Source organism: Vulpes lagopus, chromosome 7 (genome assembly GCF_018345385.1).
Source record: "Vulpes lagopus strain Blue_001 chromosome 7, ASM1834538v1, whole genome shotgun sequence".
Lineage (NCBI taxonomy): Eukaryota > Metazoa > Chordata > Mammalia > Carnivora > Canidae > Vulpes > Vulpes lagopus.
In genome coordinates this window covers 8,996,426-9,009,878 of record NC_054830.1, presented here as the reverse complement: position 1 = coordinate 9,009,878, position 13,453 = coordinate 8,996,426, and the positions used below count along the sequence as shown (strand labels likewise).

Here is a 13,453-nt window from a genome sequence, read left to right as displayed (position 1 = left end):
CCAAGCTGGCCACCACAGGGTGGAGACATCCAGCAGACCCAGCCGGTATCACGCTGCCTCTCAGGTCAGAGGCAGGGGGCCAGCTGGTAGGGAGGCCAGTGTCAAGGACAGGCCAGGTGCCCGATCACTGTCTCCACCCCACGTGCTCAGCAGCTGGGGGAGCCCTTGAGCTGAGCCACAGGCTAGGCTCCAGACCCATGTCTTAGCTCCTAGAGAGCAACGGAGACCATGGGGACCCACACAGCTTTCTCCTGACTCTGCCAAGGCCAGCAATCCCCACGAAGCTCAAGGAGCAGCAAGGCCCACAGGTGGAAGCATTCAGTGACCAGGATCCTGGGGTCCTTCTGCCGGAAACTCATCGCGTTGACCTGAGTGCCTTGACATCTCTACTCGGGTTCCCGTCTCTGTACGGCCCAGGGATAATAATACCTGCCCTGCCTATATCATTCAACCATTGTGAGGAGGGAATCGGTTTCTGGCAGCTGAAAAGGCTCAGCCAGCTGACAAAAACGAGCTAATTCCTCACTGTCTTTCAAGATGTGGTTCAAACAGGTCATCTTCCAGGAAGACTCCCAGGCCCCCGGGTCTGATTCACTGATCCCCCTACTGCGCACGGAGTCTGCTGTGTGTCACCTGAGCACAAACACATTCAGCCAGGAGCACAGATTTAAAACTAGGATCAGTGTAAGAATTTTGATGGTTAACACACCGACAGGACTCGGCATGGTGCCTTAGCCACAACTGGGCCTTTGATGGAAAAAAAATGGAATTAAAGCAGGGGGTGGAGAGCAGAGGTGTGCTGCTTCCTCCATCAGACAGGGAACACGAAGTTGTGGGGAGCCGGAACAAATGGGTGCCCCTTAACTTACTGGGTGTCCCCCCCAAATAACAGCAAACAGTGGCTCTGACCTGGGGCAGTAGCATGCCAAGTCATCATTAAGACATCAAAAGTGAGGACAAGAGCCAGAACACCCCTTCATACACACACCAATAGACAAGCCATGGTGGCTGGTGGGGGGGACAAGTCACTTGGGAGATAAGCCCACAAAGAGCAACCCCAAAATATTTGTTAATCCCCAGAGGGCCAGAGAATCAGCAGATATCCATACGGACGAAGTAAAAAACACAGGCACCCAGGCGGTGAGGCCCAGTCCGGCGAACCTCCCTGCCGCAGCCCCTCCGCCTGCTGGGACCCTCTTCTGATGCCAGCAACCCCTCGGCTCAAACATGCTTAAAATGGCGACGGCGGCCTGTGGGGCCGGCGTTTGTCGTGCTGTTTTCCACGGTGCCCTTGGTGCCAAGAAAAACCTATCATCAGAAATGCCATCAGCTATATTTATCTATCTCTCAGCCCCCCAGCCTCCTCCTCCCGTCTGCCAGCCAGGCCCTGCGGAGCCCCCTCACCCAGTGGGCACACTTCCCCGTTGCTGACGCCTGTGACCACCTGCCCAAGCCCCGCTCTCCTGCGCTCCCTTCCTGGGCAGTGGCAGTCAGGCCTCCACACAGGCACGACAACCGACGGGCTGTGCCCCTTCTTACTGTATGCTTGGACGCACCTACATGTGCTTAATGTACGCCCCCCGACCGGCATCAGTCTGGATATCTCCAGTCCCAAGCCGCTGGCAAAGGCAGCCCTCTATCTCCTTTCAGCCTCAGCTCCCTGTCCTCAAAGTCCTCCGGGAGCTATGGGCCGTGTCCTCTGGGAGGGGCACCCCCGCTGTAGTGTCTCACAAACCAGCCATCATGGAGAGACAAGTGGTATGGGGTGGGGTGAGAGAGCAAGCCTGGGAGGACAGGGGCTTGTCCCAGGCTTGGAGGCAACAGGACACCAGGCTACCCCTGTACCTCATCCTCTGACGGAGAGTGGGGTGTCTCAGCCTGTATTTGAAGACACTTAGAATTTCTGAGGAATGTGCACACTAGAAGGATCCCCACTCCCTTCTCATCCAACGAAGAGGGAACATTGGCAGAACCTGGGGCACTGAAGGGAAATGGGCGAAGTCAAGGTTCAGGACTGCTCAAATCCTACAGCTGTGCCCACGTCTCTACTAGGGACATACAGGACCAACAGGGCTAACACGGGAATGTCCTTTGGTGCCAGGCATATCGGACCTTTTCCTACCCAAGCATCGGGCTCTAACCCGACCCTTCCCACCCTGGGCCCTAGCACCGAATGTCTAAAGGTGAACCGATGACCATATCCCAAATCCTCACACTTTCCACTTTTGCTTGGTGGGGCCGCCCCCACTTCCCGCATCAGTGCTCTCCCCAGAAGACCGCCCATCACCTTCAAACCCCCAACTCAGGAAGGAGTTCCAGGGAACCGACCCGTCTGAGAATGAAGCAACCCAAATAAAAATTTTAAAACCCAGAAGCTCTTTCTCTCCAGCCCCCTCCCCCTCCACTGGCAAATGAAAACAAACAAGAAATCAAAGAGGCCTTTTGTGCGAGCACCGCGCTGACACGGCTGGGGCCTTTGAAAGGACTTCTGAATCGGACACTGAAGGATAAAATAACTGAAGCGTGGCAGCTCCTGAGACAGGGGTGGGGGGTGGGACCGATGGGGCAAAGAGAGAAAGGGGTGGGAAGGGAGACACCCTCTTCCTTGGGCAGAAAAGGGGATGCTCAGCTGTGCCCTCTCTGCACAGCTGCTGCAGGACACCAGAGCAGAGGGGGACCATGGCACAGCCCTCCACCCCTCTGGCCCACCCCTCCCCAGTGCCCCAGGTCTCTGCAATACTAGGAAGTGGTAGAGAAGGGCCCTGCCTCCCTCTTCATAGCCCCTGGTGAAGCCCTAGCGGGTCTTCCCTCCCCTCCAGCATGGATCACTGCACATTCGTGCCTATGGGACAGTGCCTTCTAGAAGTCATCATGAGGCCCTCACCCAAACCCTGCCAGCTGCATGAAGGAGTCTCTCATTCTTAGAAGAGCCTAACTCACAGTAGGTTCACCAAGTGCGTATTTCATGAATAAAGGAAATTTGACCATCCTGTGGCAGTGCCAAAAAGTAAACTGAATCCTCAGGAAGTCCTTCTGCATGTCTGAAGCCCAGACCCCGTGCTGCAGGGTGGCCCCCTTTCCCGTGGGTGGGTGGTGAAGCACAGCTGATCACCATGCTCAGGCATCCAGGTCCCCTCCAGCTTATTCACAGCCTTCACTCTACTGGTTCAAGCTTAGATAAGGGTGATTCTTTTTTCCCTTGAGCTACAGCTTCCAGTTCAGAGTGAGTACTCCACCAAGACCCCCTCTGCATCACAGCCAGTGCAGACCACTGACCGGTTGAGCAGACAGGCTATGGACAAAGGGGACAGCAGCAGATGGCCAAGGGAGTCCTAAAATGAGACAAGTCAAAGGACTGGTCTGGACACTTCTGATGTCTTTGGGGTCACATCCCCTCTTGAGGCTAGCCTGAGCTCCCATCACCCTTCCATTCCACCAAACAAGGCATCCCATGTCACATTAACAGAGCACAGGTGGCTTGGGTCAGCTTTTCAGGTATACAACCTGGACAGTCATACACGACCCACGCTTGATTTTAATGCTCTCACTGTTGTCACATGGCAGTCCCTAATCATTCTGAACTAGGAGCCCATGCTTTAATTTTGCATGGGGCCCCGCAAATTACGTAGGTGGAAGGCCCTGCAAATCCCGTAGCTACCATGGGATCTGATCGCGCCTGGAGTTTCTGTGTTCCATACCAAATGCTCCAGTTTAAGAGGGCCTCCAGGGAGTGGTGACCAAAATGGCAAGGGCTCGAGGAGCTGCATCCAGTGCGGGAGGCGGGAGGGACTGGCAACGTTTGGCCTGGAGAAAGGACAGCTTCCTGGGGAGAAGGGTGGAAAGGAACCATGAGAGTAGGCTTCAGCATCTAAGAGGCTGCCATGTTACAGAGAACTTAGCTCTCACCTGCACAATCCCTTACCAGAAATAAAACTGGCAGGTGAAGGTGATAGGGAGGCAGCCTTGGGCTCATGAAGGCCTAACAGCAGTGAGTGCGGCAGCTGTGAGCCACCGCTTGCCCGCTCTGTGCCCATATCTGTACATGTTAGCTGCTTTCATCCCTTTAACCGTTCTCTGGGTTGGACGAACAGAATTGTACGACCGAAGTTGACCTTTGCACGACACCAACGTCTCCTCCAGGATGTTCTAAAGGGGACCTTACATTGGGTTAAAAGATGATCCGTAGATACTTGCTAATCTTATGAATCTGGTTCCTGGGCCCTGCAGTCTCCGCCAGCCCTGGCACCAGATGGTGCTGCCTCAAAGACGCAGACCGGTGGCATTTCTGGGCCTTGAGAAAAAAGGCTAGGGATGAGGTGGCCCAGGGGCCACACTGGGGGTTACTTCCCCAAGAGCACAGCTGGTGTTCCTACAGCCCCTCCCATGTACTGGCACCAGAGCCACCAGACGGGCTGAGTGTCCAGCGAAGGCTTAGGGGTATTGCTGGCATTGGCTGCATCTTGGCAGGGCTAACGATGCCCTCTACCACCAGGGAAGGACCCAGATGAGGAATCCTCCCTCAGACCTGAAAACCAGTGCTCACGGCAAAGCCCTGAGCTCTGAAGCACAAAGCATAAACCGGGGGACTCTTATACCTGAGACGGGTGACTGTGGACTTGAAAAACTTCACTTAGACAAATCCTTAGGTGCTAATCCATTTCTGTGACAGGTAAGGTCCAGTCGTCCCAGGATTTGGGAGGTGAGGAAGGAGGCAGAGTCTCCTTTCGGGGCACTGCACTGAACAATGCAGGGGAGCACGGCCTGCAGAGTCCAGACGGAGAAACCCTACAGGACAAATGACCCAGGTCTTTCAATAGCAACAACCCATAAACTGCCAGAAAAGAAACCAAGATGGAGGAGGAGAACCACCTAGAGATTATGAGTCTTGAAAGCCGTAATGACCCATTGCAATGCATGCGCCAAACACGGAACTTGGACTCACGACCCCGAGATCAAGAGTTGCATGCTCTACGACTGAGCCAGTAAGACGTCCCTGTATGCACCCAATTCTGATTCTGATCCTGACCCAGACAAACAAACAAAATTAGAAGATGATTAGGGAAATGTGAACACTGACTGACTGGACTATACTAAAGAAACTGTGGATTATTTTTAGGTGTGACAGTGATACCACGGTTACGTTCTTCACAACTTTTTTTTTTAAGATTTTATTTATTTATTCATGAGAGACACAGAGAGAGAGAGAGGCAGAGATGCAGGCAGAGGGAGAAGCAGGCTCCATGCAGGAAGCCCAAACGCAGGACTTGATCCTAGGACTCCGGGATCAAGCCCTGAGCTAAAGGCAGACGCTCAACACTGAGCCACCCAGGTGTCCCTCAACTCCTTATCTTTAGAGATGTGCAGAGATAGATCTACAGATGAAAAGCCTGGATTTTCTTCTAAACAACAGTGTGAGTGGGCAGTGGGGGGTATGGATGAGTCGAGACTGGCCACAAGTTGGCAACTATTGGCACTGGTAATGGGGGCTGTTCCTTCTACACATGAATTTCTCCACAATGCAAAAGTGAAGATAGAGGAAAGAACCACCATCCACATATCTGGACTTCATGTGCCTCCACTACGGGCCTGTCAGACGAAGCTGACAGGGAGAAGCTGCCATTTCCATTCAGTAAAGCATTTTATTACTCAGATTTTTTAAAAAAAGTAATCTCTCCACCCAGTGTGAGGCTCGAACTCACAACCGGAGATCAAGAGTCACATGCTCCACCAACAGAGCCAGCCAGGTGCCCAAGATTTTTCTATTTCCAGGGGTTGAAGCCTAGGTTAGGGCAGATTTGAAGATACCAGTTCACCTTCAGGGCCCCATGGAAGCTTTGGAAATAGTCTAGCAGCACTTCCAGACCAGCTCAGCCATCCTTCCCCACACAGAGGCCTCCTGGACCCAAACTCCCGTCTATCTCCGACCACTCAACTCTGGGCAACCTTTTTGGATGAAAGGACACCACCCAGATGCACCTCTCCTCCCCATGGCAGTGCTCTCTGACCCTGCTCTGCCTCAACCTCTCCTCCTAAATGGGACAGACACATGATAAGAATCCTTTCCCAGCAGGAAGGTTAACCCTCATGGGGGCCATAACATACTTTGGGGGGTCTTTTGTACCCCACACACTGGGAGTGGAGCTCCCGACATCACACACATATCCTTTATTCTCTCTCCAACCATGACTCCTCCTGAAGCTTCATGCAGGGCAAAACAAGAGCACACAAGGGCCCCAGGTGCCTTGGAGGTAAAGTAGTGCCCTCATGCTTACCAACATGTCAAATTCACTTGTCATCGAACCTAGCACCACCGCTCAGCCCAGACTGGGTCCTCTGGCGCAGTTTTAAGGGAAGAAAAGTACTTCTTTTGGAATCCACAGCAACTCTTGTCTAAGCCCTTGCCCCCACTCCCAGGTTACAGTAGGAAGAAGGAGGAAGTGGCACCCTGCTGGGGATGTCCGAGGGCAGGTACTGTCAGATCCATGCTGTTTGGGGAATTAGCCAGGAAAAGACATTTTCTAGCAAACTGGGGTGGCTTGGAGAAAAATCTGTGCCTGCCTCTCAAATTCTTGAGACCACCTATCCCAGGCCCACTGGTAGCCCATGCTGCAACAACTCACCCCCACTCCTGCAGTAAGGCAGGTTTGAATTAGAGCAATTCCAGCAAGAAATCCTACCTTTGTTGAAACTATCTGGAGTCCAGGGAGCCAGAGTATAGATGAATTATTTTAAAATGTCTTCAGTTCTCCACTCAGCTTTTGTCAAGGAACTGGACCTCAGCCGGGACAGAAATGTCTGCGGCCACATTCGATGGGCCATGAATTTGCTCATATTCCTGGGCAAATGATCTCATTATAGCTGGGGGGCGGGCAGGGATGCCTCCCTTCTCCAGACACCTGCCTGGTTAGTCCAGGAGCCAGGAGGTTGGCCAGAAACGGTCTCCTTCATCACACACACTTCATCCTACCTCAGCCCCATGCTGGCACCAGTCAAGAATTTGGCCCAAAATAAAAGAGGCCCAGAAAACAGCCTGGCTATAGGAATCTAGCTAGAGAACAGGGTAGGAGGAAGCCAGAGAAAGATGAGTATTGATTTCCATCTTAGAAGCCCTAGTTCTGAAATGAGAAGTTATAGAATCCTTGCAGAAGATCTACCTGACAGACACAAACTCAAGCCTCCAAGCTACCCCCAAGCTACCTCCAGCACCACCAGGCACACACCCTCCCCAGTCTGACTTGCTGTGTAGACAGGGAATGAGAGAATAACTCTTAAATTTTTTCTTTAGTCTCATTTCCAGAAAGAAAAAGGATGAACAGAGGAAGAAGACTGGTAGCTGATCATTCTTCATGAGGGGTCATGATAGTCACACAGGGCCAGGTACAGCCCTAGAAAGATCCCTGGAAGGAGCAATGGCTGTAGGGGTGGGGATGGGGGGTTGTCTGCTGCCTCCATTCGACCACCAAAGCCACCTCTCAGAATGAGAGAGAATGTAAGTAAGGAGAAAATCCTCAAACACCACCTTTTCCTCCCTAGAGTTGTCCAACATCTAAACCCTCAGCTAACCTGAGTTGAGGTTACCTTCCTGACGTAGTGCTAAAAGCACCCCAAAATTTCATCTCTGGGTTAAGTCATACTGCTCCTCCCAACTTCCCAAACAGGCAAGCGAGTGACCACAGCAGAAAAGTGAGTTGCTTTTCTTTTTTATGAATGAACAGGAAGGAAGACACACACACACACACTTGTGGGAAAGAACATTCACTAGAGTTGAAGTTAAGCCACATTGTTACATTTGCATAAAGAGAGAAAGAAGGGAAACAAGGGGGGAAAAAATACCGGAATGGTGGAAAGGAAAAACATACACACACACACACACACACACACACACACACACACACAGAAAAAGGTTTGGTAGCCCTCTCATTACAAGTTGGTTGGGCATAATGTAAACACACTTCTGCCTTGCTTAATCACAGAGTGCCGCCCGTTTAGGTTTCAAAGGCGGCAGTAAATTGGGCGTAGCTGAGTGGAGGCTAAAAATTAACCAGCCATCTCTGTTTCAATTTGTAAGAAAACAAAAGCGGAAAGAAATTATAAAAAGGGAAAGGGGGAGTCGGTGAAAGGAACAGAGGAAGAGAACTGCACCACTCCGACCCACAATGCTGGGTGAAACTGGAAAAGCAAAGAGAAGTGGAACTACTTTGGAACACAAAAGGAAAAGGGAAATTTGCAGAGTTTTTGGATTGTTTGTTTCTTTCAGACCACTGCCGCAACAATGCCCCTCCCTGCCTTGCCAGTGCTGGGAAGAGCATCTCTGCTGTCCAGCAGAGGGGTGGGAGCTGCGGGCAGCCAACCCGGGATCTCCCCACTTGAGCCGCACACTGTGGATGGGAGAGCGCAAGGAATCTCCTGCTCCTTTTCACTCTCTATGAAGTCAAATGACTTTCCTCCTCTCCCAACAGCCAAATCCCAGCCAAAACAGCTCCCGCCTGGGCATCTGGGCCCCAGAATCTGCCCGCCTCTGCCTTCTTTCCTCTTTTCTATTCATTCTGGCTCCTAACCGGGGGTTTTGCACGCCCCTCTCTCCGCCGAACTGCTGCCCACCCCGCTTGTGCCAAATCCCGCTTTTCCCCGGGACTTGTGGGGAAGCCGCAGGAAAGCCAGCACCTGGCTTCCAATACTTCTGACTCATTTTAAATCTGAGCTACGAGGGATTTTTGTACATGTGTGGTGGTGTTCATCACCAATTCTCACCAGGGTGGATAATTCTGGGGCAGCCTGGTCCTAGTCCTAAGCCCTGCAGCGTCTTTGGGGTAAGATGAGTCCTCCAAAGATGGAGATGCGCGACAATCCAGTAGGTACCGTGGCAAGAGAGCAAAGGAGGAAGAATGGACAGGATGGAAGGAAACGGAAGAAGGGAAAGGGGAACATCACGCATGCTGCAGCCCTGGGCAGAACACGCGCACGAGTTAGGCCCATTGCGTGTATCCTTTGGAAAGAAGAGGAACAATAAAACAAATGCCAGCAAGTAAAATAAAATGGGGAGGGGGGTTGAGAGTGACCTACCTGGAGTGTGGACAAAGTAAGCCAGATAAAGATCCAGTTCTTTGATTGTGACTCCAATGTGATGTGGCTGGACGCAGAGGCCGGGGTTCGAGCACTGGGGCGACTTGTAGAGCCGCTCCCCATCAGTACTTTCCAGGGGGATCCCCTTAAACAAAATCACCATGACCAGGTCCAGCCGCCACACCTTGTCGGCCTGGCGCAGGCAGTCAATCCGCCGGATCTTGCCCTTCTGGTCGGGGTTGGAGAGCACGCAGCAGGGGGGCTTCTTGCCCGTGATGGTCAGCACAAAGTCCTCTCGGAACTCAGGCCGGATGTCTTTGCGCAGCTTGGCCAGCAGCCGGGATGCCCACTTCTGCTTGATCTCGGGCTTCTCGCCCAGCAGCTCGTCCTTCACCGCCCGCTCCTCGTCCTTCGACATCCGCTTCTCGTGCTTCTTGAAGTACTTGCGCTTCCGCGCCTGCAGGTTGAACCAGGTGTAGGAGAAGGCGCGGACGTGAGGCAGCAGCGCCTCGATGAACGGGTGGAACTCATCCTGCAGGCGGCAAGCCGGGAGCATGCGGGGCGAGGGAGGACGGGAGGAGGGGAAGACGGGGTGAGGGGGAAAGAGAAAAGGAGAAAAGAAGCGTTAGAAGGGGGGCACAAGAAAAATCGCCTCCTCCTCCTCCTCTTCCCCCCTCCCACAACAATTTTCTCTTGTGATTGTTCTACAAAAGTGTGGTCTGGAGCCACCACCAGCCTAGCCAGCCGCCTGCTCCCATCTCAGCCTCAGCAGCCAGACAGAGGCACCCAGAGCCTGAGCACACACCTATTCTCTCTCTCTCTCTCCCTCACTCACTCACACACACGCGCGCACAGACAACGTTGCCGTCCACACACACACGCTGCTGGTATCCCCGCCAGGCTCTGTCGCGCCCATGACATCTCCATGTTCTATCGCTGCCGCAAACTCCTGTCAGCTCGCCCCGCTGCAGTGTCCGGTCTGCACCGATTCTCGAGGACGCACAGGCGAGGCGTGCGGGGGCCGCCTCGTGTCCCGACACCGGTCGGGTTTTGGCCACCCCCAAAAAGAGCGAACATGACATCCAGGAGCCAGCGAGGAACCGGATTTGGCTTTCCCCTCCCCAAGCTGTTTTCATTCTCTTTTCTCCTGCTCCAATTGGAACATCCACCCCAGCATTTTTTTTAATCAGATCTAAATCCTAAATATGTGATTTCAGCTTTGTTACCGACACCGATACTAATGTTAATCACAGTAATAAGGAACAAAACACTTCTTGTTAGCACAAATAAGGTGGTTGCCTCGGCCACATTAGGGTTAAAAGCTACGTGGGGCGTCCTGCAGCCCCTTCCCCACTGACCCCTTCACCCTCTTTCCCACTCAGTCAGGTGACAGAGGGCTGGGCTCTCGCTTTTTGTTTTTTGTTTTTTTTTTTTTTTTGCTTGTTTGCTTGTTTGAAGTTTAAATAATAATTGATTTCTGTTTACAAAAATAAAACTGGAAAAAATTAAATAATTACCATTGATCTGAAGCACCCGGCAAAGCCCAACGCCCGATTCTGAGCTTCTGGACTCAACAGAGTTGTGAGTTGGGGGCGGGTGGGGGGAGGGGGGAGGGGGAGGAGCAGGGGAGGAAGGTAAATGTTTTAAAGGGGGTTATTATTGGTGTGCTGGGGAATAGGGGCTGGGCTTGGGTGGATTCTCAAACCCTTCCCCCTCCTCCCCCCTCCACGCTCCATTGCACAGAAGGGGGAAATTAATATTTTTTTTGAAAAGGAGCAAAAAGAAAGAAAGGTCAGGGATAGCAAGCAGAGAGAGAGAGCGAGCCGGTTGCCACACACGCCAGGTAAACAAAAGCCAACAAAAAAATTTTCAATTTCTCCTCCTGTGCATCCTCTTTCAGTTTTAAGAGAGAGAGAGAGAGAGAGAGAAGGAAAATATGCAAAATTTAAAAATCAAAACCTACCTCCCAATCATCACCCCCAACACACAGTACACCCTACCCCACCCCCCACCCCACCCCAACCCCCCCGTACAAAACAAAACAAAAACAAAAACCAGGAGGGGGAAAGCAGCAGCTGAAGAAAAAGGCTTTCGGCTTTGGCAGCGGCACAGGGGTGTAAACTTCGCGCTGCCTCCCTCCGCCTCTGAGCCTGATCGCAGGCAAAGGGGGAGCTCGCAGATTCCCGGGGAAAAGGACGAGTTCGGACCGGCTGCAGACCGTCGCTGGCAGACGCGTGCAAGAGAGAGAGAGGGAGTAAGGGAGGGAGGGAGGAAAGAAGAGAGCGAGGGAGAGAGCGAGGGAGGACGTGGATGGGATGGTGCTGTGTGTGTGTGTGTGTGTGTGTGTGTGTGTGAGAGAGAGAGAGAGAGAGAGAGAGAGTGCGAGAGAGAGAGAGAGAGAGAGAGAGAGGGAGAGGGAGAGAGAGAAGAGAGAGAGAGAGCTGGTTGGGTTTTGGATTTTTTAAATTTATTTATTTATTTTATTTTATTATTTTTTTTTTTTTGCTTTTCTCTCTCAAACTCCCTCTCTCTCCCCTTTCATGCTCAATCCCCATCCATTTGCCTGTGCCAAAGCCAGTAAAAAGGGGGGGGAAGGAAGAGAGAGAGAGAGAGAGAAGGATCCACCTATTTGGCAATGAGACATCCTCGAGCAGCCAATGGCTGTGTCCAAGGGGAGGAGGGAACCGGGCGAGCCGGGAGGGTGGGGAGAGCCCCCGGCAGTTGGAGACCAAAAACAATTTGCCCAATCGACAAGTTCACGTCTAATGAACAAGCAAAGTCCAGCAGTTATGAATTTTTCATTCCAGGCTCCCACTCGGGTCCATTTGGCAGCAGCCAGCCAGCAAATTTGGAAGGGGGGGTAGAGCTTGGGGGGGGGGGCCTAGGATTGAGGAAGACACGGATTTTTTCTCTCTTTTTTTTTAAGCCAGAAAAAGAAATAAATAAAGGCCTGGCTCGGGCGGGCGCCCCAGAAGGCCTTGGGGAGAGCAGCTGCGCCTTCTCTGTGTTTTGGTTTCAGTCTCTTTCTCTCAGGCCCTCACACTCTCTTTCTGGTTCTATTTCTTTTTTTATTTATGGAGCGCACAGGGGCGAGTGGAAGTTTTCCTCCCTGGCCATACACGCGAGCCTGCGGTGCTATGAATAGAAAGAGAAGAAAGAGAGCTCGGAAAGTGTCGATGCCAGCAGCACTTCCAGGGCAGGGACCTGGCGCCCAGGGTGCGGCCACCCCTTCCTCCCCGGGCCTGGCTGCCGCTGGCAGGAACACTCCCAGACGAGGTGTACCCCCACCCCCAGGCCCCCAGCGAGCTCGACTGCCTCCCTCAGCCTACACCCAGCCACGCACGCTCCATTAGCGGTGACGAGGGATGCCAACGCAATGCAGCTCGGCTAGAGAAACTGCAACAGTTTATTAAAATAGCCTCCTGTCACAGCACTCCGCTGACAAGCACTACATGCAGCCACAAACACAACAGCCAATCCCAGGGAGAAGTGACAAAGGCAAGAAGATGGACACTACTTCTGAACAGTCACTGAGTCTTGCGATGCCTCCCCCCAGTCCCTAGACACTTCATTCTTTGCTTTCTCCAGCTTCGCTTTCTCTACTTGATCCATGTTTAGTGTTTCTAGGTTCTAGGTTGGAGGAGGGGCAACACTCACCTATCCCCCAATTCAATTCAGACTAAAGGGCCCGAACCCATAGAACCCCTACGGAGGAAGGTGTAAGAGCATACAAAAAGAAACCAGCATGAAAGGAGAAAGCTAAGCCAGGAAACAACAAACAAGAAAAGAAAGGGCTCTAGCAGGAAAAGCAGGACAACTTTGGGGAAACCGAGTCATGGGGAAGCAGCCTTCCTCCCAGCCAAGTGAGAGGATGACTGCAGGAGAGGGAGGCCTGGGGTGAGTGCCACCTCCACAGGGTTCTCTCTGCTAGGGGCTACTGGGCAGCCTGCCTTAGGCCTTGGAAAAGCTGTAAGGAGGAGACAGTTATTAAAAGAAGAGCAGAGAACACGAACAGACAGGGAGAGACTGATCCTGCTCAGAACTGTCCCTACAGCTGCCCTCTCCCCAGGCGAGGCTCAGCCCTCAGCTGGCATCGAGAAAAAGGTCACTGCTCACTCGTGCCCCTTTCTTCCCCATCTGAAACCCTGTGCTCGGTGGCCTTTATGCTGGCAGAAAGGTTCCCGGAAGAGCGCCTGGGGTGTGCCAAAACAAAACATGCAGCCCTGGGCTGGCGCTGAACCCTGACAATGGGAAAGGTGTGGGCCAGCACCTGGGACCCTGGTCCAGGTCCTGAATTGTCTGAAGAGAGCTCACAGCTGACCTCAAGAGAAACAGAGGTGAGCAAGCAGGAGGCAGGTGTCATTGCGGACAAGCCTCAGAGTAGCATTCA

The 13,453-nt window shown here is 52.7% G+C and overlaps 1 protein-coding gene across 8 annotated transcripts in view; it reads right to left on the bottom strand.

The window, feature by feature from the left end:
• The window catches only part of NFIX (nuclear factor I X), a 73,154-nt gene extending 61,783 nt beyond the window's left edge, over positions 1 to 11,371 (bottom strand). For 2 of the 8 annotated variants that reach the window (XM_041761103.1, XM_041761106.1), the window contains exon 1: positions 9,064 to 9,595. In XM_041761103.1, coding sequence (XP_041617037.1) covers positions 9,064 to 9,481 — 418 coding nt within the window. In that variant the 5' untranslated portion in view covers positions 9,482 to 9,595. Of the gene's footprint in view, positions 1 to 3,288; positions 3,824 to 9,063; positions 9,822 to 9,902; positions 10,496 to 10,580; positions 11,069 to 11,118 lie in introns of those variants that run through there. The other 6 variants (XM_041761110.1, XM_041761109.1, XM_041761105.1 and 3 more) reach the window with 6 other exon arrangements.
• Positions 11,372 to 13,453: the final 2,082 nt, after the last annotated feature.